At 41.2% G+C, this 20,087-nt stretch overlaps 3 protein-coding genes across 9 annotated transcripts in view; 2 read left to right on the forward strand and 1 right to left on the reverse strand.

The window, feature by feature from the left end:
* The window catches only part of RSBN1L (round spermatid basic protein 1 like), a 47,156-nt gene extending 41,054 nt beyond the window's left edge, over nt 1–6,102 (forward strand). For both annotated transcript variants that reach the window (XM_071733975.1, XM_071733976.1), the window contains 2 exons: nt 391–499; nt 594–6,102. In XM_071733975.1, coding sequence (XP_071590076.1) covers nt 391–499; nt 594–1,250 — 766 coding nt within the window. In that variant the 3' untranslated portion in view covers nt 1,251–6,102. The remainder of the gene's footprint in view (nt 1–390; nt 500–593) is intronic.
* Nucleotides 6,103–10,596: 4,494 nt separating this feature from the next.
* Nucleotides 10,597–15,129, reverse strand: TMEM60 (transmembrane protein 60). Of its 2 annotated transcripts, none has more exons than XM_071733978.1 (2): nt 14,997–15,129; nt 10,597–11,263 (listed from the first exon to the last, which is right to left on the reverse strand). In XM_071733978.1, the coding sequence occupies exon 2, from the start codon at nt 11,219–11,221 to the stop codon at nt 10,817–10,819; it is 405 nt and encodes a 134-aa protein (XP_071590079.1). In that variant the 5' UTR covers nt 11,222–11,263; nt 14,997–15,129; the 3' UTR covers nt 10,597–10,816. The 2 variants fall into 2 exon arrangements, with proteins under 2 accessions (XP_071590079.1, XP_071590078.1); XM_071733977.1 differs by lacking the exon at nt 14,997–15,129 and adding an exon at nt 14,814–14,977.
* A 346-nt stretch (nt 15,130–15,475) lies between these two features.
* PHTF2 (putative homeodomain transcription factor 2) overlaps nt 15,476–20,087 on the forward strand; it is a 68,272-nt gene continuing 63,660 nt past the window's right edge. For 4 of the 5 annotated variants that reach the window (XM_071734001.1, XM_071734006.1, XM_071734008.1 and 1 more), the window contains exon 1: nt 15,476–15,614. The gene's annotated coding sequence lies outside the window, so the exon portion shown is untranslated. Of the gene's footprint in view, nt 15,615–16,245; nt 16,265–20,087 lie in introns of those variants that run through there. The other variant, XM_071734004.1, reaches the window with a different exon arrangement.

The raw sequence follows: 20,087 nt of genomic DNA on the forward strand, positions 1-20,087 counted from the left end.
CACAGTACTTGTCAGACTGGTGCATACTTTGAGGTGCCTGATGAACATATTATGTTAGAGTGTTGACAGAGTAAGCCCAATGTATCTGAGGCATCTGTCTTGGAGTATCAAGGCAGACAGAGGTCACTGCAATATTAATTTTTATTTTTAGTTGTGTTGACCTTTCATTCCTGCTTTTACTTCCACTTGTAAAGAAATTGTGGTTCATTAGTTTAACCACTTTAGTGAGACTGTGTTGGAGAATTAGCCATTTTAGTCAATCTTTTTTCCTCAAAATGTGGGTTGCTTTTTTTTAATCATTTGCTGTATCCTTGCTTGCAGATTTTCTTTATTATTCTCCATAGCATGTTAGTTTCAACCTCTCACTGTGCAATTCTTATTCTTGTGTAGGTCTGAGCAGCCTCGTATAACCAAAGATGTAATTTGTTTTCATGCTGAAGACTTCTTAGAGGTAGTTCAGCGAATGCAATTAGATTTGCATGAGCCTCCACTCTCCCAGGTAAGTATGCTATGAACTGTTGATCAGGTGTCCTCTGAGTCCTAAATCAAGAGTTGTGACCCTTTTTTTTTTTTTTCTCATTTTTTTCCTCCAGTGTGTCCAGTGGGTTGATGATGCAAAACTTAATCAACTGCGAAGGGAAGGCATTCGGTATGCCAGGATTCAGTTATTTGATAATGACATTTATTTTATCCCAAGGAATGTTGTGCACCAGTTCAAAACAGTTTCAGCTGTGTGTAGTTTGGCTTGGCACATCCGGCTCAAGATATATCATTTGGAGGATGAACTTTCTCAAAACACAAGTACTGTGGAAGCAGAGACTTCTGCAGACCCCAAGTCTTCGGTTATTGGAGTTCAGACTGACAGCAGAATTTGTACCACAAGCAAGAATACCTCCGAAGACACCAAATTTCCAGATGCTCTGCAGACAAAATACCTGCAGCAGGAACTTACGCCGATAAAACACGAACCTGTTGCAACTCACCGAATAAAAGAAGAACCCATGAATTTTGATCTTGCTGTAAAGACAGTGGCACCTAATGATGTTGGGGGCCAGAATGTTCAGACTAGATTGGATCCTGTTGAATCGATGGGATTTAAGTTGGAAAGTGATTCTAAATTTGAACCTGACAACAAGGACTTACAAGGCAAGTTAGGCCCTGGAGGTCACATACATCCAGATGATACAAGACAACATAGTACATCATATCCAAAACTGCATGGACAAAGAGAGGATGATTTTTTGTGCTAAATTTGTATATATGGTTTTAAATTCCTTTTTAAACTTAATGATGTAATAATGTAAAGATTCAAATTCTGTGAGGCAAGTTTGTGACTTGCCTTCACATCTGTTACAGAAAATAGTTATGTAGCTTTGTAACATTCCTCAGTGCCTGTCCATAACTGTGAAGTATCAAAGCACTTAGGGCCAGATGCACTGTAAACACTGCAGGTTTAACATAAAGAAGTCTTTAAATAATTTTGAGTTGTAGGTTTTAGAGTAGAGCTGACATTTAACATATATATTTTTTGTAAGATGAGCCAGAATTCTTTTTGACAATTCCAGGCTTTTCCATAGAGCTTATTTATACCAATTTTTTCATTTTAATTGTGTCAGCACTGTAGTGTAAATATCTTTTTTTAAAAAAATCTTTTTAGTGTGATTTATACTGAAATGTGAGCCGATTAATAAAGGTTCATAATAACAGATTGGTTTTATTTTTGGGTCTGCAAAAAATAATTCAGTTAACCTGCCTCTCTGAATGGTTTTGTTTCTACCTGCACTAATTCATAGGATGCCCTTACACCATTGTGGGTGAGGAGCTGTAGCAAGTTGAGGTAGAGCTGAGGCATTCTTTGTAAATGGATATTAGTCAGAATGCAAGATCAGTCCTCCCTCCACAGGATTCCTTACAGTCCCTCACTAAAGGCACTCCTCAAACCTTTGCATCAGATATTAATGTGGAACAGAGGCAAACCTTTCCCTCTTGTGGGGGGCAGCTGGACACCCAGTGGCTTCCAGGAGTGCTGCCAGCAGCTGTGTGCATCTTGCCAGATGAGCTGGTGCAAGGGAGCAAACTCCCTTCTACACTTGCCTCTTCCCCTGCTCAAGTTAAGACACTTCCATTCACATTAAAAACAACCACCAACCCTCTCAATTTAGGTGTTATCTGACTATAAAGAAAAGAATATTTAAATGGTTACTTATCAAACTCTAAAGGCCTCAACTTTAACAGCAGCCTGTAAGTCATGGAGACACATTTGGGTTTTAATTGCTTCCAATGCTGATAGCACCAGGCAATAAGGATACTCAACCAGTGTGTCTAGTAGGAAGAATCCTTGTGAGTTCCAGATTGAAGCAAGAGTTGTTTCATTAGGAAAGTAAGTGGCATCCAAGGTAACTGTTCTCCTCTCTCCCTGCCTATGGAGCTCTTGAATTCTCTTAAGCTGTGTTCTGATGGGAGAGGATTTCAAGGCTAGGTAGGATCTGATGTGGTAATGGCAAAAACTCTGTCATTTAACTTATTTAATTCTTTGTGTAACATATTGCTGTATAGTTCAAACACATCTGGATGATGTTTCTTTTTCAGGTAGCTACAAATAGCAGTAAACTACCCTACAGCCTCTCCTTCAACAGAATATTTAAAACTTTAAATCCTAGGTCTGTTGTTACTTCCAAAGCTCTCTATCTCTTACATTTTTCCCCCTATAAATTTCTGAAAGCTGTATATCTTTATGGGCCCAGTTTATAACTTTTGATGCACTTGGTGATCACCCTGGCTTCATTTGTAGCACTAGAGCAATGTGATTTCTAGATGATGTCTAATTCAACTATGTGAGGCCCTCTTTTTTTCCCCCAAACATTTTTTGCTTAAAGGTTGTTAAAATTCAAAATGTTACTGTGTAGTTATGCCTGGCACTAAAATCAGCCATTTATTGGCTGAGTGCCCCAATTTGTTTAAATTTAAAATAGGTCTGTCAAGTAATTATTAATCAGTATTTGAATTGCTAAGCATAACTCCTCCATAGCCATAATAACATATTAGAGAAGCAATAGAAATCTGAATCTCTTGGATTTGGCCAATATGTCCTTAACTCTTACTGCTATTTTCTTTAATGCTGGCTAAGAGATTACTACCAGTTTTGCAGCCTCAGGGATCTTGCTTTCCCCTCATGCCATAAACAAGTGATTCATATGTGACACGGCAAGTTACTACTCTGGCTGATTCTGATTTGAAAAATTAATTGGTTCATGTAAGAATCTGAGCCTTCCTGATGGCTGAAATGTGGTCTCAGCTCCCTTTGTTTCCTGGATTATCTGGAAACTTCCACCTATAATCTCTGTGGCTTTATGACCATCTGTACACAATTACATAGCCTTCCATTCCTGTTCTCTGTACCAGCTGTTGGAGAACAGTAAAAGAAGAGCTGCAGGTTGTAGTCTGCACCAAGCATGCAGCTTTCCAAGTGGGTTAACAGGAGGCTCAATTTTATCAAAACTTATCAAAACCAGCCTTTCCAGACAACTGCTTTTTCATAAAAAAACCCAAAACAAGCAAATAAACAAAACCCCACAAAACCAAACCAAATACAACAGCCCAAAACTACATAATTACTTTTAAAATAAAAAATAATAAAAATCTTTATTTGTATGATCCAGATACTGGTCATTCTGGTACAAGCTTTTTTTTTTTTGCATCTGTTAGTTTATAGTTGAGTGTACACACCCCTTGACAGCTAAGAGCTTTCTGCATCATAGGCCCTGTTCAGAGTGAAACAATAAATGTTTGAGAATAGTTTAGCAAACATGACTTTACACTTAAGGGTAGAACTTTGTTTCCTTTTGAAGACCTGCTCAGTGGTCTTGGCTGATACAGCCTCAAACCTTCTGCTCAGGTATGTCTTGGTTCTGAAATTTTGCTTTTAAACTGCCTACATCTTCACCCCATTTTTTACTTTTCTTTATCACTTAGAGAATTTTAAGAGATTTTTAAAAAGTGGCAGGTTTTGTATTTTTAATGCATCCTTTATTTTTGGTTTTGTGAGATAGACTGGTTTCTCATTTTCAGACAGAATTCATTGCAGGCAGAATACAAACAATACCAGGATTACCAATGGCTGTCAGACCTCCCTTTGTATTCAAAGGTGTAAACAGTCTGGGCTGACTGGCTGTGTGAGTGTATACTTCTTCCTTTGCATTAAAAAAAGTACAAAAAGTACAAAAACAAAGCAACAAAAAAACAAACAAAAAAAGTTTGTCCTTTGCCTGTGGTGTATTCATTTTGATGTGGTTGCTCATTGAGAGTACCTCTCCTGAGAATTTCAGCTCCTAAATTGTTCATTTGTCTGACAGAAGTCTTGCTTTGCTTTTGAGTGGTCCTGTGCATTCTGTATTCCTGCTGCATACAACTTCATATTCAGACTTTTGCTTCAGCAATAAATCTTTCATGCCTTCTGATGTACTGAAACTAGTCTTTGCTTATTGCTTTTTTCCCCCCTCCCTGCATTTCAGTTTTATATAAATCTTGTTATTTGGGCCGAGATCTCCAGTGTTCTTGTTGTCTCTCTTGGCCCTTGTTCTTCTGCAGATTGGAAAAATCTGCTTAGGGCCTGTGGTATTGCCAGCTGTGCATTTGCAGTGGTGTTCCAGTTAATGACATGATGTGCAGAAATTTAGACATGTTTTCCTAGATATTGGTACCATATTTGTGGGTAGCAAAGAATTGCATTGTTACTGTCACTACCACTAGCTTTCTAGTTGGTAGCTACTTTTGTTTTTTGAAATTTACTGGATCTTTTGCATTTCACTGGCAACTGACTTCACGTGTTACATAGGAGTGTTACTCAGTGTTGTGTCATCCCCCCCCCAGCTCTCCAAATGCCTGCGAATTGACTCTGAAACAGCATTTTTATTACAGGTACTGCTGGCATGCAGATTTCCCCTTCCTTGTTACTATAGTGAATATTTCAATATTACTTTATCTGAAATATTAATTCTATTTAGTATTAGAAATAAAGTATTATTTCAGAGGGTGATGATTTAAGTATTTATCTGTGAAAGAATTCCTTGGTGATAAATAAAATTGATTTTTTAAGCAGATACACGTGCACAGTAAATAACTTGGCATTGCAAATTATGTAGGAAATGGCAACAAAATAGTAGAATGCTGTGAAACAGATCTGAACACTTTGGATGTGGAGAATTGAATAAGTCTTCCAAGAAACAGAGGACTGGTATTCAGTGACCAAAATTACTGTTTTTTAATACCTGCATGTGAATAATGATGCTGAATTGATTGAAATCCATGTTTTTTCTGTGTTCTTGGGGAAAATAAACTGTTGTGAGATAGTAGACTGCCACCTGACCCTATTAGGATGAAAACTGTACTCTGACCATGAGATGAAGAACTTTGCAGGCTTCTCAAGTGTAATTTAATTTTTGTAGTGGTCAGATATGTGGAGAACCTTGTCTGTAGGCAGATCAGGGCCTGTTACCTTTCTGTGAATGTATATGAGTGGGAAATGGAAAGGAGAGATCCTCACTGCTCTGTGCGTTGCTGTGAATGACACTGATGAGAATGTTTTCTTTGGTTGTGAGTCACTGTGTTCAACTGATGTTTTAGTACTTTCTCAAATGGATGAAATGCACTTTACAATCTGTATAATAGGTAATACTGGTATTTTGTGCAGATCCCACCGAATTTGCAGCATACATGGGAAAATTTGGGAAACTTTGATTCCCATCAGTCACTCATTTAATTTTTCTTAGAAATGCAAATTATTTTATGTTCTGTTTGGAAGGAGTGATTAGCTTCACAATATCTAGGTTGTTACTGCTATTAGAATTATCAGGGATACTGACTTAGCAAATTTAATGTATTATATTCTAACCACTGTTTTTCTGTGCTATGATGCTTATGTTTCCTCTGCTTTGGAGCTGTGCTGTACTTGAGTGCCAGCCAAACACTGATCTTCTCGTGTTCTGGTCATGCTGATAGATGAGCCTACTGATGAGGGCATTAGTCCTAATTAGTCATTTAATATTTGGTGTACACTTATGATAATCTGATACAAACATTGATTAAAACAGCAGTTTAAACTTTGTTTTTATCAAGTTTGATTTTTCAACAACTATTTTAATATTATGTTTTCTTTTACCAATTAATTTCCAGTCCCCCTGAATGGAAGTGAAATGTTTGGTAGAACTTAGGCCTATGTTTTAAGGACCATGCATTTTACATGCAGTTTTTTTATCTGGTTGTACTGAGATGAAAGGAGGCAGTTAGCTGACAAGCTGTTTCCTTAAGTGTCTCAAGAAGAAACCCCTCAGAATTAGACTTGTGTGTAGAAGACTGATCTAACAAAAGTAAAGACTGCTGGAGCTGTGCCCTAAGCATGCAGTAACACTCAGGTACCTCTCTGCCTAATTGATGCAGTTGAGAGCTTTTGTTTATCTCAGAAATTAATTACACTAAAAACCATCTTTTAGCAGTTTCAAAAAGCACACTGAGATAAAAATGAACACAGGTAAACTAAGCTTGGGTTCTCATTTCTTCCCTGTCCCTGCTGTTCTTTTCTGCATGAAGACTTTTCCTACATCTGCCTGCTTGTGATGTTGGTTTTGTTAGAAAAGGCAGGCCAAAGGACACAGCATTACTGAATTGGAGATTATTCTGCTTTGTCCAACTACAGTACAAATACAAGGAGAAAATAGTGAATTAATTATTAGTATTCTAGTGGTCCAATTGCAGCAGTTCCTTAAATTGCCTTAATTGATACCCAGCAAGTTGATACCCTGGCTTGTTCAGGTCTGAGAAGGTCATACAGGAGACTAACCCCATCCAAGCCTTATAACAATAAAGGTTCAGTGAAAAGGTACAAATAGTCTTTTTTCCAACTCAGTATAATTATTTTCTGCCTCTATCTTAATTAAAAAATTTGTAGTATGTTACAGTGCTATGCTTTCTGTGCTAATAAATTCAAATAAGTTATTTCTGAGGATGCAGTTATTCAGGAGCTTTATTACTGAAAAGTGATGTTATGGTTCCAAAATAGAATGGTAATAAAATGGGTAACACCTAATATTAGAATTGAGTTTCTGGGAATCTCATAAATTTCACTTTCATCAATATCTTTGTGTGTATTCACCCAGCTTTTCAAATAGGCACATGTGAAAATTTCCATGAGGTTACTCTAAGATACTTTTTCAGTACTAGTTTGGCTTTTTTTTTTTTTTTTTTTTTTTTAATTTTGTCACCTGTGCCTTGCAATACATTTTGGGTTCATCTACGCATTCTTGGAGCATTTAGGTTGAAGTTGGGGATATATATGTTAATTATTTTTCAAATATAAATAGAACAGAAAACTAGGTGTTAGTGTAAAAGGGTGACAAATCAAAAGTATGAATAGGTAGTTGAAAATTCTAATTTTGTAAAAGTTTTCCTTAATGAAAGTAGATGCTCACCTATAATGCATGCTGAAGTGTTGAAGCTTGTATAAATCATTTGAAGAGAAAGAAATGATGTAGAATATATATCCATATACACTATATATTATCCATACATATATTATATATCATTGATATATAATCCTTTCAGTTTCATTTCAGAACAGCAAGCTTTTGAATTGCATTTTAGAACAAAGCTGCTTAAAGCCCAGCGCTGTCCTCCCTGCCCCTCACCAGCTGCTGCAGGTCACCCAGCCCATGTGTTGAACACCCCTTCTCCAGGCTGGGCACTTGGTGCCATTTTCTCCTGCCAATTGCTTGCAAATCACTGTGAGTCACTGCAGTGCTGGCTGCCCCTTTTCCCTGCCAGCTTCATCAAATCTACTTTTCACTCACTTTGTTCTATTTAATGAAGATCAGTTCATCAGAGTATAAGCTGAAGAAAAAGTGTGAGGAGAAATAATTCTGTTTCAAGGCTGTGAAACAGTGCTTTGAGAACAAGGTAATTGCAAATAGAGGTAACTCCTGCAACAGCTGCTGGAAAGAAAGGTCACAGTGGCTACATGTACTGGGTTATAAATCCATTTGAATTAAGTTTTGATATCAGAAACAAGCAAGACTGTGTACAAAGGTGTCAGCACAGTTTAGGTCAGCAGAGTCTGATAAAAAGAGATTTTCCTCTCATCAAAGGATCTCTGTAAGTACGAGGAACTGGCAAAGTTTAGCATTTCCAAATGACTCTGTCCTAAAACCATCTTTTGATAAATTTGTGACTTCTGTAGGACACCGGAAGGATCTGCTTCAGCTTTTAAAATCACTGTTAGCTTTTTCAGTTTCTAAAGCTTTTAGGGAAAAAAAAAAAAAAGCCAAACCCACAACCACAACACAAATTGTTCCTTTTATTCTATTGAATTAGAGGCAGCAATTAAAAGGAGATTTGGGACAACTGCCTTCAATTCTAGTTAATTAGAGATGCCAAACTTTCAGATAATTATTACATCTGTAGAACAGAAGGGGCTTATTAAGGGGGCAGAATCACCATCTGAGGCCCATATTGCTAATAATATACCAAGTGCTAATGGGGCTAGTTTTTATTCTTCCATCATTTATTGTCTTAAGTTACAACAATGTTAACATCAGCTTGACTGCTCTTCTCAGCAGCATGAGGCTTTTTTGGCATCATATGAACAAAGTTGCTTTCATTTTTATTCTGTGATAATAATCAGATGGGCAAAGACAATGGGTACCCAGTTTTATCTCTAGTGCCATAATACAGCAGAGATGACTGTGTGTGTGTGTGTGTGTATTCAGACATATGTCTAAAGTGCTTCAATTAAATGCTGCTTATGTATTTGCAGGAATGTTTAAGTGGTTCATACAAGTTTACCTTGGAGGTAGGTCTTTAGACATTCTTTCTTCTCAGTAAGTTTTAAAGCATCCAGTAAAAATTCCATGTGAGTTTTATCTTCCTGACACAGACCAGACCTGGCATATTGCAATTTAGGAAGCTCAGTGGCCTTTGTTTCCATTTGAAAGAGCTGAAGGGCTAAACTGGAGGTACAAATCAAATATATTTTCTATACCATACCTATCCACACACCTCTATACTCACATACTGCATGTACCTCTGTGTGCTTGCTCCCCCATTTCCTATATTCAGCAGGCCCAAGAGCATGTCCTGAAATGGACATTCTTTCCCCCCACCACCCAACTAATCCTAATCACAAGTGCCCTTTTTAACTTGAAAAATGGCAAAGATGGTGAAGTAAATATATTCTTCCCAGGAACCTCATATGTGTAAGTAAAAAGTCTCTCATAACACTGATCAAAGTTAAGCAGTTTTTCAGAACTAAGGAGGGCATAGATACAACTCCTAAAACACTGAAGGGAAAAGAGATTGCTAAATGGTAGTTTCATCTTCCTGTAAGTGATGTGTTTAGAAACTGGGTCTGAGTACTTATTAAAAGTTCATGCCTTATTTTTATTATAATAAATGGCATATTTTGCATTTTTTACAATAGCTAATGATTAGAAAGGTTTTTTTGCTTTGACATTCCATGACTTCTCCCTCAGAAAAGGAGAAGGTAGGGCCGTCAGCCACTCTGAAACAAACACGACTTACTCTTTCTAAAGATCATTTGTCTCTGACACAGATTCCCACATCTTTATGCTCATGCCTGTTACTGAGCAGGAGAAATTCCAAAGACTTCAGAAGTTGGGGATTTTCTCCAGACAAGTACAGCTAATGTACCTCATTAGAATTTTGTCTGTGAGACACTGTAGTCACACCCTGTTACCTTAGGCTGTTTTCCTGAGGTTGTCATTCACTTTTGTACCTAGGAACTGTGAATGGATCAGGTCAGCATGCACATTAGTAATGTCCTACTTGTGAATTTGGTGTTAGTGTAGGTACTGAAAGAGCACTTCCAGTTCACAAAATATGCTCATGGTTCCAGCTCTTCCCAGAAGTCTCATTCATTGCATTTGTTACTTGAAAATTCATTTACTTGCTTGTGAGTTTGCCAGTACTCCATAGAGCCAAGGCTTTACCCCCAGAGATTTACGAAGGCATTAAAAACCATCTTTCTTCTTAAAATGCCAATTCTTCCTGCAGGTACAAAGGCATTACAGAACTCACCCTTAGCTTTAGTCTTTTACAGAACTGGTGATTTCTCACTTGGAAAGGTAGTAACCCTTGACTACCTCTTCTCTGGATGTTTGGCTGCTAGCAGTTTAGCTACTCTCTTTTTTTCTCCAGGTAAACATGCTGCTTACTGTCTGTTTCAGCAGCTTAAAAAAAAAAAAATTTTTAGTCTTTCAGACTGGAAGTGGCTTCTCACTGTCAAAAAGAAAATCCTGAGTCACTTTATTCCTTTTTTGCTCACGGTTGGAAGCTATCAGTTGCTTTTTACTTAGAATTTTTTAGTTTAGAATTGTTTGTTAGTGATTCCTAGAGAAGATGAGGCATGTTCTAGGAAGAGCTAACTGGTAATTTCCCATGTGGCAGTATCATTAGCAGAAAATTTTAGTCCTCTTTCCACAATGTGCTGACTGCTCTGAGGTAGAACATGTGGTTCCTTTGAGATTATCTTCTACCTGCATGTGAAGAGCCTGTTACCTTATTCCATGTAACAAAGAATATTAGAAAAGCTTATGTTGAACAAATACTTTTATTTACAAGACCTTATGTAACAGGTTTAAAATAAAAAATAGAACAAATCTACTCTCAGTCTTCAGCCTGTTTTAGATCAAATCTCCATCTTGATTGATTTCTTCTTTGGTGGTCCAATCGGGAGATCAAGTTTATGGCAAAACTGTAACAATCCAGTAATTTGGTACCAGCCTTGGCACTGAAAACCAAGTAGCATAGCTCAGTCTCTTCTTACATAGAAGATATTGTATCCAAGTTCAACCATACCCCCAATAAGCAAGGCCCACAACGGGATAAATACATAGGCCAGTTTCATTGTAGTGAACCTCTGCAGTTTGGCACAGAGGGCGAGGCAGAAGGCCAACTTGAGCAGCATTGCAATCAGGTACCAGGCTTTTTTCTTCAGGTTTTGAGAGCCATTGCGAGGGTCGAAGCCAGACTTGCAGCGCCCGGCCATCTTAACAATTAACATCACTAGAAGAATGGTATCAAATATCCAAACTGGAATAAAAATGAGGAACCAGTTCCACGGTGCTTTCTCATCCAACTTTAGCACCAGCATGATAAGGAAGAGTAAGGTAAAGAGCCATGTCAGTAGTACTCTTTGTGCCAGGGACATTCTCATTTAAACAGCTTTCAGAGGAAGTCTTTCACTGTCAGCAACAACCTAACAAAACAGAAGAGGGGGGGAGGCATCAAAAGATGTCACTGCAAAACCATGAGGTGTTTTTCTTAAAGAAGACAGATTTCTTTTTCTTCCTTTCCCACCCCTTCTTACCTCACCCATATATGCTTCCTAGCATTTCTTTTACAATTGTCATACACAGCAAAACACTCTATTTTGGTGCCATCCACCATTCAATTTAACTGCCTTAAAGTCAGCTGTGTAAACTGCCCTAATCTGAATTTGTTCTGTGAAACAAATTAGGCTTTAATCCTCAATAGCTGTCAAACTCATTTAGGGACTGTTGTATACTTTGAGTCCGTTTAATTTTCTTCCAGTACTTAGTTAACACTCAAAAATAAATCTAACAATTCTCTCTCCATAACAAAATAATCACAGTAAAATGTAACCCACTAACAAGCACAAGTAACAAACCATCTGAAAGATCTTGTAGGCTGCAGAGCTGCATCTAAAATGACCCGGGCTGAAACCAAGCCAGGAAGCACTTACTTTCTGACAGGAACACTATTTCAGTTTATTCACTTAGTATTATGCTTAAATTTCTATGTAGTCATGATGAAAGAAAAAGACAAGTTTATATGCCACTAGAGTCAAGAGTTAGTTTATATATCCCTGACTGGAAGGCTTTTACCACTGCATCTGCCAGAAGCTTTTATCTGCAAGTGTAAAAAGCAATGCTGAGAAGACCTATGGTCTTCCTGAAGATTTCATGCTAAAAAGACAGATATTAATATGTACCAGTGAAGCAGTGCTAAAAGTTTTCTTAATGATTTTAAAAATTTGAAATTTCTAGCAACTTGATAATTCTCTTTAGAGCACTGATATTCTTTCACTTGAATTAAGAAATTGAGCTTTGATTTGTTCCAGAATACAAAAATACCTTAATTACTGAAACTAAGAGGATGCGTTCTGAAAAGCATCTAATCCTCACCACCAGGCAGTGCAAGGGAAGGACAAGACCTGCTTCTCCTCTTTTTCTTCTGTGCCCTTGGCTACAAACTGCAGCTTCCTCTGTGTTACTGCTGATGCTCACAAAATCACTCCATTAAGCCTATTAAACTCACAGAACAAGCAGAATCTATTACTTAGCACCTTTTTCAACAGTTGTTTTTTGTGGTTGTTTGTTTTTTTGTTTTTTGCCAGCTTATCAAATTTAACCAAGCACTGGAACTAGAAGCAGAGAAGGAAAAGCTGCTTGCTTAATTGGTTAGATGACCTCCTACATTAGAACTATGGGGCAATTTGTATACCACAAATTATCCTACAGGGTAAATCTGTGTCTTCTCATATACAGTTCAACGAACTGATATTTTTTTTCTGACTTGAAGTTTCAATGGATTTGACTTAGTAGACAGCAGTGCAGTTTCTCTTAAAAAAATCCAGTTTAGCCTACAATAATCTGAACTGGAGTTACTCTCAATCCACCTCTTCCCTTGGGTAAGGACTGACTCTTGTGTGACCCAGAACAGGCCCATTCCTTGAGCTGAGATAGCAAGCAAGCAAGCAAAAAAAAAATTGAAAAAAAAAATTGTAGTTTGCTTTATGTTGTCTTGGAGCATACCTAAACCAGCTGGCAGGTGCAGGGAATAATTACAGAACAATCACCTGCCTGAAGTATTTTGAAAACATACCCAATATTCTCCAGTGAAAGTCGATGGCTAAAGTAAAGAGAGTTGTAATCTCAAGTGAGTTTCAACATTCCTTTCATTGCAACATTTTTTGACAACCAGTTCTAGAAATCAGTGCTACAGATAGCACAAAAAGAATCTCTTATTAGCAAACAGGAGAAAGCAGAAACCAAAGAGACAGACTGGAAACTTGGGCTCGAAAGGAAAAAGGAATTCAACACTGTTAGAAGTATCAGGTTATCAGAGACTCAGAAAAGGTACTATCAGCTATCTCTGGAATAAATAGAAAGCTACTGAAGATGTATTAGATGGGGCTACTCACTTTGAACTCTGCTCATTTAAGTGAAAATATTTTGAGTTTTCCAAATTTGAGTTTGAGTGTTCACAACCACTTTATAACAACTTTAAAAAGCACAGGTAGAAAATCTAGCCTGGGCCCTTATGCTGATTTTCTTTGACCTAATTAAGAGACGTAACTGCAAGACTGGGAAGGACTTCAAGGCACCATTTAATTTCAGAGGGTTTTTAAATGAAAACAAGAAAATCCAAGTGTACTATTGAGATCTTAAGGTCCACATAAAGGAAGACACCCAATTCTAAAGACAGACAGCTGGGGATACAGCTGATATTGAGAAAGGCTTTGTTTACATGGAACACTTGATCACCTCTCATTAGGAAAGAAAGGAGATTATCAGCAAATTCACAGCTAGAGGCCAGCTATCACAACACTATGGTTAACACTGGAAAAAAAGGTAAAAGCTGTAATCAGCTCTTCTGTGAAAACACTGAAGGAGTGTCAAAGGCAGAGTGTAAAAGTTAAAAAAAAAAAAAAGCTCCTGACTCCTTACAGAAGTCATGTAATTAGTGGAAAGTGAAAATTTTCAATAATGAGAAACACTACCTAAGTAGCATTAATGACCTTGGTGTTATGATCTACATAAGATTATGGTATCTGGTTATAGCCTTTTTATACTTTTTTAGAAGAAAAAAACAGTAAAGAGAAGAATGTTATAGATGATATTCATCTCAATAGTTATGAAAATATAGCTGTATACATTTAAATTTAAACCTTGAACATTGCCTGACAAAGTTCAGGAAATGCTATTATACTGAAATCAAATTATACAGAACTCCAGTTTGATCAAATGACATTTTAAAGCTGATTCATCAGGTATGAGCAATTTTACATCTAATACTTCAGTAGCCCCATTAAAAAAAAAACATTTAAAATAATTTGATATGAATATAGGTTATTGACAAGTTCACTGTGCAATTGGTGCCTTCTTAGTAAGTTCCGTCTGTGAAAGTTTAAATGTATAAATAAAGTCAAACTAAAACATCCTCTTAACTGGAGCCCTTGTTTTGCTGTTTTTCAGTGAAACAGTAAAAGTCTTTGAGATTCCCAAGTGCTGTATTTGGCTGAAAAAAATTGTAACAATCAAGAAACTATTGAGAGGAACAGACCGAGGAAACCGGCAAAGCATCCAAGGGTGCCCTGCTCAGCAAAGTATCAGCTTCTCGCTGCGTTTCCAGCGCAGTTCCAATACAGCCTGGGCGGGCACGGTCCCTCTCCTCGACCACCTCTGCCCACCTCCCCGCCAGCACAGCCCGGCCGGCAGCTGCCTCAGCCCGGGCCGCCCCCCGCGGGGCTGCAGCCGGACGGTCAGGGCAGGGCCAAGCCCGGAGCCCCGCAGGCTGGGGATGCCGCCCGTCCTCCTTGGCATCCCTGCTCCTGCCGTGCCTTCCGTCCCGCCGTCTTCCTCGGCGGAGCGGGTCTTACCCACGGCTCCCCCTGACAGCCCCGGTTCCCCAGCTGCGGAGGAGGCCGTGTCTGCCGGGTCGAGGCCGGGCCTGGCGGGGGAACCGGAGACGAAAGGCCTCTCCCTACACCCCCCGCCACCTACCGCACGGCCCCGGGCAGCCCTACGCTGCTGCCGCCCTCGCACGGACCCGCCGCCTCCTCCTCCTCTCGCAGGGTCCCGGCACATCCCCCTCCCGCCCGGCTACGCGGGCCCAGGCGCGCAAGTAAGGGGGCGGTGGGGCTTTCCCCTCCCGCTCCTCCACAGGAAACCGACCGCCTTCCTCACCCCCCGCCCCGGGCCCGGCTATTGGTCAGCAGGGACTGACGTCCTCCGGCTCCCCGCTGTCACTGGGCGGCGGCCACGTCGCTCAAGTTAATCCCCGCCTCCTCCCCCAGCGCCTCGGTGACGCCCATCGCGGTCGGCCAGCCCCCTCGCGGCCGGCGGCCGTTCCGCTTTGAGCCCGCCCCTCTCCGTTCTCCTTGCCGCCGGTTGGCGGGCGGGTTTGTCCGTCACGCCGGCCCCGCCCCTGCCGCGGGAGGTGTCGGTGAGCCGCGGCCCCGCCCTCCTCCCGCTCTCCTTGGGCCTCGCCGCCGCCAGTCACCCCCCGGCCCTACCCCCGGGGCGCCGTTGGCCGCCGCTCCTCTCCCGGCCCCGCCCCCGGCGCGGCGGCGCGCGCCTCCTCGGGTCTCGCGCTGTTGCTGCCGCCGCCGCCGCTGCTGCCGCCGGGGCGCGCGCCTCCTCCTCCTTCCCGCCTTTCCCCCTCCCCTCCGCCCCCCCCTTCCCCCGCCCCCCCCTCAGCTGTTGCCTCGCGCGCGCCCGCCGCCTCCCCGCCGTCTCGCGCTCCCCTCGCTGCTGTTGTCTGCGGCGCGCGCTGGCCCGCTCCGCCGCGGCACCGGGCGGACGGTGAGGAGCGGGCAGCGGGGGAGGGAGGAGGGGGCACCGGCGGGGGAGGACGGGGAGCAGGGGACCCCGGCGGGGGAGGAGGGGGCACCGGAGGGGAAGCAGGGGGCACCGTGGGGGGCCGCCGCGGAAGCATCTCAGCCCCGGCGGGAGGGGGAGAGCCGGGGCGCCAAGTTCCCCGCGCGGCTGGGGAAGGGGACGGGCGGCTCTGCGGCGGGAGGCGGCCGAAGCGGTTTCGGCTTCGTCTGGGGTGCCCGCTCGGCGAGGGGCGAGGGGCGTTCCGCGCATCCCCGGCGGGGCGCGGCGGAGCCGACTGCCACGGCTCCCCTCATCCCCGGTCCGGGGGGTGAGCGCGGGTGGGCTGCCTGCCTGCCTGCCGCCGCCCGGGGGCCTCCCGCCACCCCCGGGGGGAGCCTGCTGGGGGAAGGACGGCAGGCCCGCGGCCTCCGCGGTGCCGAGGTCCCTCCAGGCGGGAGGTATCGCGGGTGACCGCGCACCCCCTCAGCCCCCCCCGTGTTCTTTCCGCCGGGGCGGTGTGGTCCGAGGGCGGCTGCTGAGGGGCCCTTCCCGCCACGCCGCGGAACCGCATCAGGTGTGGGCTGCTCCGACTGCTGGCGGGGCCCCGCCGTCCCGGTGAGCCCGGGATCCCAAGTGTGAGTCCCGGTCGCCGGTCTGGTTGGCCTCCGCTGGCCAAGTTTATTGTGGGTGGTAGGCGGTCAGTTATGCGTTCAGGGCTCAGCTGCTGCTCGTCCCCGTCCGTGCTGTTCCTGCTTGCTGAGTCTGACTTCTGCTACAATACACCTTTTCCTTGGTAACTTGCTTCAGTGCATCTTAAGCTGCTTTAATATCTGTGTCAGGTGATGCGACTTTTTTTTTCTCCTCTAAGGGTCCCGAATTTCGACATCTTCATCTCTGACCTCGTAGAAGAATTGAAGGAAAAATTCTTTTTTTTTTATGTCTTCCTCTTTTTTTCGTGCCTTCTTTCACTTCCTACCCCTTTCCTTCTCTTCCCAGCCTAACCCAGTGCTGACCTGTCTACAGCTTGTGTGTTGTCCTTGGTTTTCAATTTGGGAAACTGAATGTTAGGTTTCTCCTTGTGATTTTTTTTTTCTTTTCTTTTTTTTTTTTTTTTTTTTCATTTATTAGTTTCCCTCATAAGTGTTTTGTTTGCTGTATTTTCTATCAGAAACAAAGGAGAAAGCAGTGGGGCAAAATTGATTAAGGAGTGGTAAAACTATCCAGGTGTCAGCTTCTTTTACTTTTGTATTCTATATACCCTGGTGTATATATGCCTAGGTGTATCATATTCAGTGACAGTTTTAGTCCATATTCTCAAGCTCTGCAGTTGGTATTTTGTCTTTTGCTGCTTTTACATGGTCACTCGAAAAATACTGCTGATGGGTCTTGTGTTTTGTTTCAGATTTCCCAGTGTCTTAACCATCTGCCATATAATTAACTGGAAAAAGTAATTAATTGGAAAACCTGACTTGTTGAAAGTACTTTAATTAACGTTCTTAATTTTTTTTTTTTGTGATGAAACATTCCTACAGAAAATACATCTGGTTTTACAATTTCCAACACACAAGTTCTCAGCTAGGAATGAGACTAAATACAGTGTGTCATCAGTGATTTGTAGGCTTACATCTTCCTGTTGATGCTGTTAAACAGAGGGTGGTATCTATTTTATCAGGGTGAACTGCATCACTTGAAATAACCTGCTAATCCTAGTAAGTGAATCCTAGTGTCTTTAGATGAACGTAGAGTGGTCACTAAGTGGCAGAAGGATATGTTTACTATTTACATTAGTTCTTGGCATGAGATTTTTTTGTTTTCCTGGGGTTTGGGGCTAAAAATGTTCTGTGAATAAATCTATAGGTTATAAATAGCTGTATGTATTTGACTGTTTCTGTAGCTCTGAAGGTTTTGGTGATCTTCTTTGATTTGCCTCTTTATCCGTGATTCCCTGGAAAGGATAATCCTTTTCTCAGAAGTGTTTTGTTCCAGTAAGGTGTTTATGAACTGATGTATATACACACATCATGCTTCTTTCAGTTTTGATTTTTTTTTCCCAGAGCTCTCCTTTATGATATTACAAACAATTTTCATTTTTGAAGGTAAAGATTGAGTGCAATACTTGGAACTGGTGTGTTTAAGATCCTGATGCCCATTTGAAGTGGAATGTTTGTGCAGTTGAATTTTCTGTTGCTATGTTTTGCTGCCAATGTATGTTTTTATTCTGGATATAAATAATATAAAGGATAAAACATGAGTCTGAGTCATATGAAAAAGAATTTGGAAACCTAGTTATTTTAAATCAGTGCTTGTAGTAGATTTTTTCCCTCTTGTACTGTGTGGAATGTGACATACAAATAAATCGTCAGTAATTGTTGGGCACTCCAAGAAACATTTTAAGTATTCCGGTAGCACTGGATTTCTCTCAAAGCAGAGGTAGATCAGGTAGTCTCAAAAAATTGGCCCCAGCTGTACCCATAGCTGCCTAATATTAATGTCAATTCTAGGAGAGCTCAAAATCCTGCAGGCTTTAAAAACAGAGGCAGAGTACTGATGTTACGTTTGAAGGGAGACGTAGGTGGGTGAAAAAGACTTCCAGTCAACTTTGTCTGAATCTGTCAACCAAGTAGTGAAGGGCAGAGTGGCTCTTGGAGTTGAACAATGCTGTTCCTGTTACAGCTGGCAGGGGTCACTGGAAAGCAGTGGACATTGTTTATTTCCCAGTTCTCCAAAGTTATATATACCCTGTTCCCAGGCTTTTTCTAAATATTGTATCTTGTACTTGTTTATATGAGAAATTTTGTAGAAGAAATAAAAACAAAATTTCCTCAGGACTGCTGTGAGTGAGCATGATGGCAGTCACAGGGATATTTTCTTTTTGGCCATGAAAAAGTTATTTTTGTAATAAACAGCACACTGTACCAATTCATTGCCAAACAGTTTATGTAAATTTTTAGTTAGACTTACTCAGGATACAAAACTTGTAAGATTACTGTCCTTACCCATCTTTCCTGTTTGAGTAGCTTCTTCAGGCAGTCAGATGCCAAAACCAAGTTTAATGGCAACAGAAAACATTAAGTATCTACACAGTCACAGTTTTTTTTTGTAAAACTTGTGACCCAAAGACTATACCCACCCAAAGAAAAGGCACTTATAATTGTGTCCTGCCTTTCTTCAGAAGGAGAGCAGCTCCTGGCCAGTCTGTGCTAAGCTCTGAGCCGTCGTAGTGTGTACGGCTACTGACCCAGCCATAGAGTTGGGGCAGCTGGTAATAGGTGTAGGAGGCAGGAAAAAAAAGTGATGAGTGAGGTGGAGAAGAACAACAGGGCCCCATGGTACACTGGTAAAAGCAGAGACTTCATTGTCTCTGCCCATAGGACAAGGTTGGCCTGTTTCTTTTCTGTAATATTTTTTGTTTGTTTAACAAAGGAAACAAACCAAAAGTCTTTTAGGATACTTCTGTCAGAGGTACTGCTCCTTCTACCTGTTCAAAGGTAGTTGACCACTGCTAACTCTGAGACTTGCAGTGATGTGAAAAAATAGAAGCCTTTGAAAGTTTTAAAGACTGTGAGCTTACTCCTGAGTTTTACATGCATTTACTCTCTTGAGTTTACCGTGCTGTTATTCATAAAGATCCTTCTTGCTGGGTACAGAGGAAGTGGTTAACTACTTGGAGAAATTGTATTCAAATTTGTAAGGAGAATACAAAGAGCTTAATAAATTGCCTGTAGGGGAAAAAAAAGAGAAGAGTTAATAGTAATTAGGGCTATAATATATTGCTGTATAATGTATGGGCATGTTCTACATGTAATCATAGAATGGTTTAGGTTGAAAGGGGTCACTGGAAGTCATCTCTTTGGTCCAACCTCTTCTCAAGGCAGGGCCAGCCTCACACTTTGAGCAAATATGTAGAAATATCCATTATGTCATCAAGAAATTTGGAAATAGAGCTTATGTTTGTGGGTATTTTTTCATTGTGGGGAGGATATAATAGGATTCATAAAACTATTCTCCTTTTTTCTTAATTTACATGTCTAAAGAGTATGTTTTCCAAATTAATTTCTGGGAATACTCTTTAAGTGAGACAAGTACTATTCAGTATTTAATTCTTTGTTCATTTAAGGTGGTCTTAGTAGATGTACTCCAGAGAGGCTAGATGGCTTTCTGGAATGACTCCAAGCATTGAACTATTAGCAAATACATTTATGGCCCTTGTTCTTAAAAATAAAATATAATTGCCAACTGGGAGAAGAAATTAAAGGAATATAGCATCAAGCATGAAGTCACGCAAGCCCTGCATTTTGGAAGCTGGCCAGTGCCAGATGCTTTTGGAGGTTAGGTGGTTGGCAGATGCTTCCTGGCAGCTAAACACTTCATGTTCTGCTGTCTTAAGGGACAGTTTGTTCTGGGCTTACCATGTTGCTTACACACTTTCCTTGGTACTGGCTACTGGCCATTGTGAGG

The sequence above is a fragment of the Heliangelus exortis genome, chromosome 1 (assembly GCF_036169615.1).
Source record: "Heliangelus exortis chromosome 1, bHelExo1.hap1, whole genome shotgun sequence".
Classification (NCBI taxonomy): Eukaryota; Metazoa; Chordata; class Aves; order Apodiformes; family Trochilidae; genus Heliangelus; species Heliangelus exortis.

Coding starts and splice junctions, on each gene's coding strand:
- TMEM60 (XM_071733978.1), bottom strand. CDS start 11,221: ATGAGAATGTCCCTGGCACAAAGAGTACTACTGACATGGCTCTTTACC.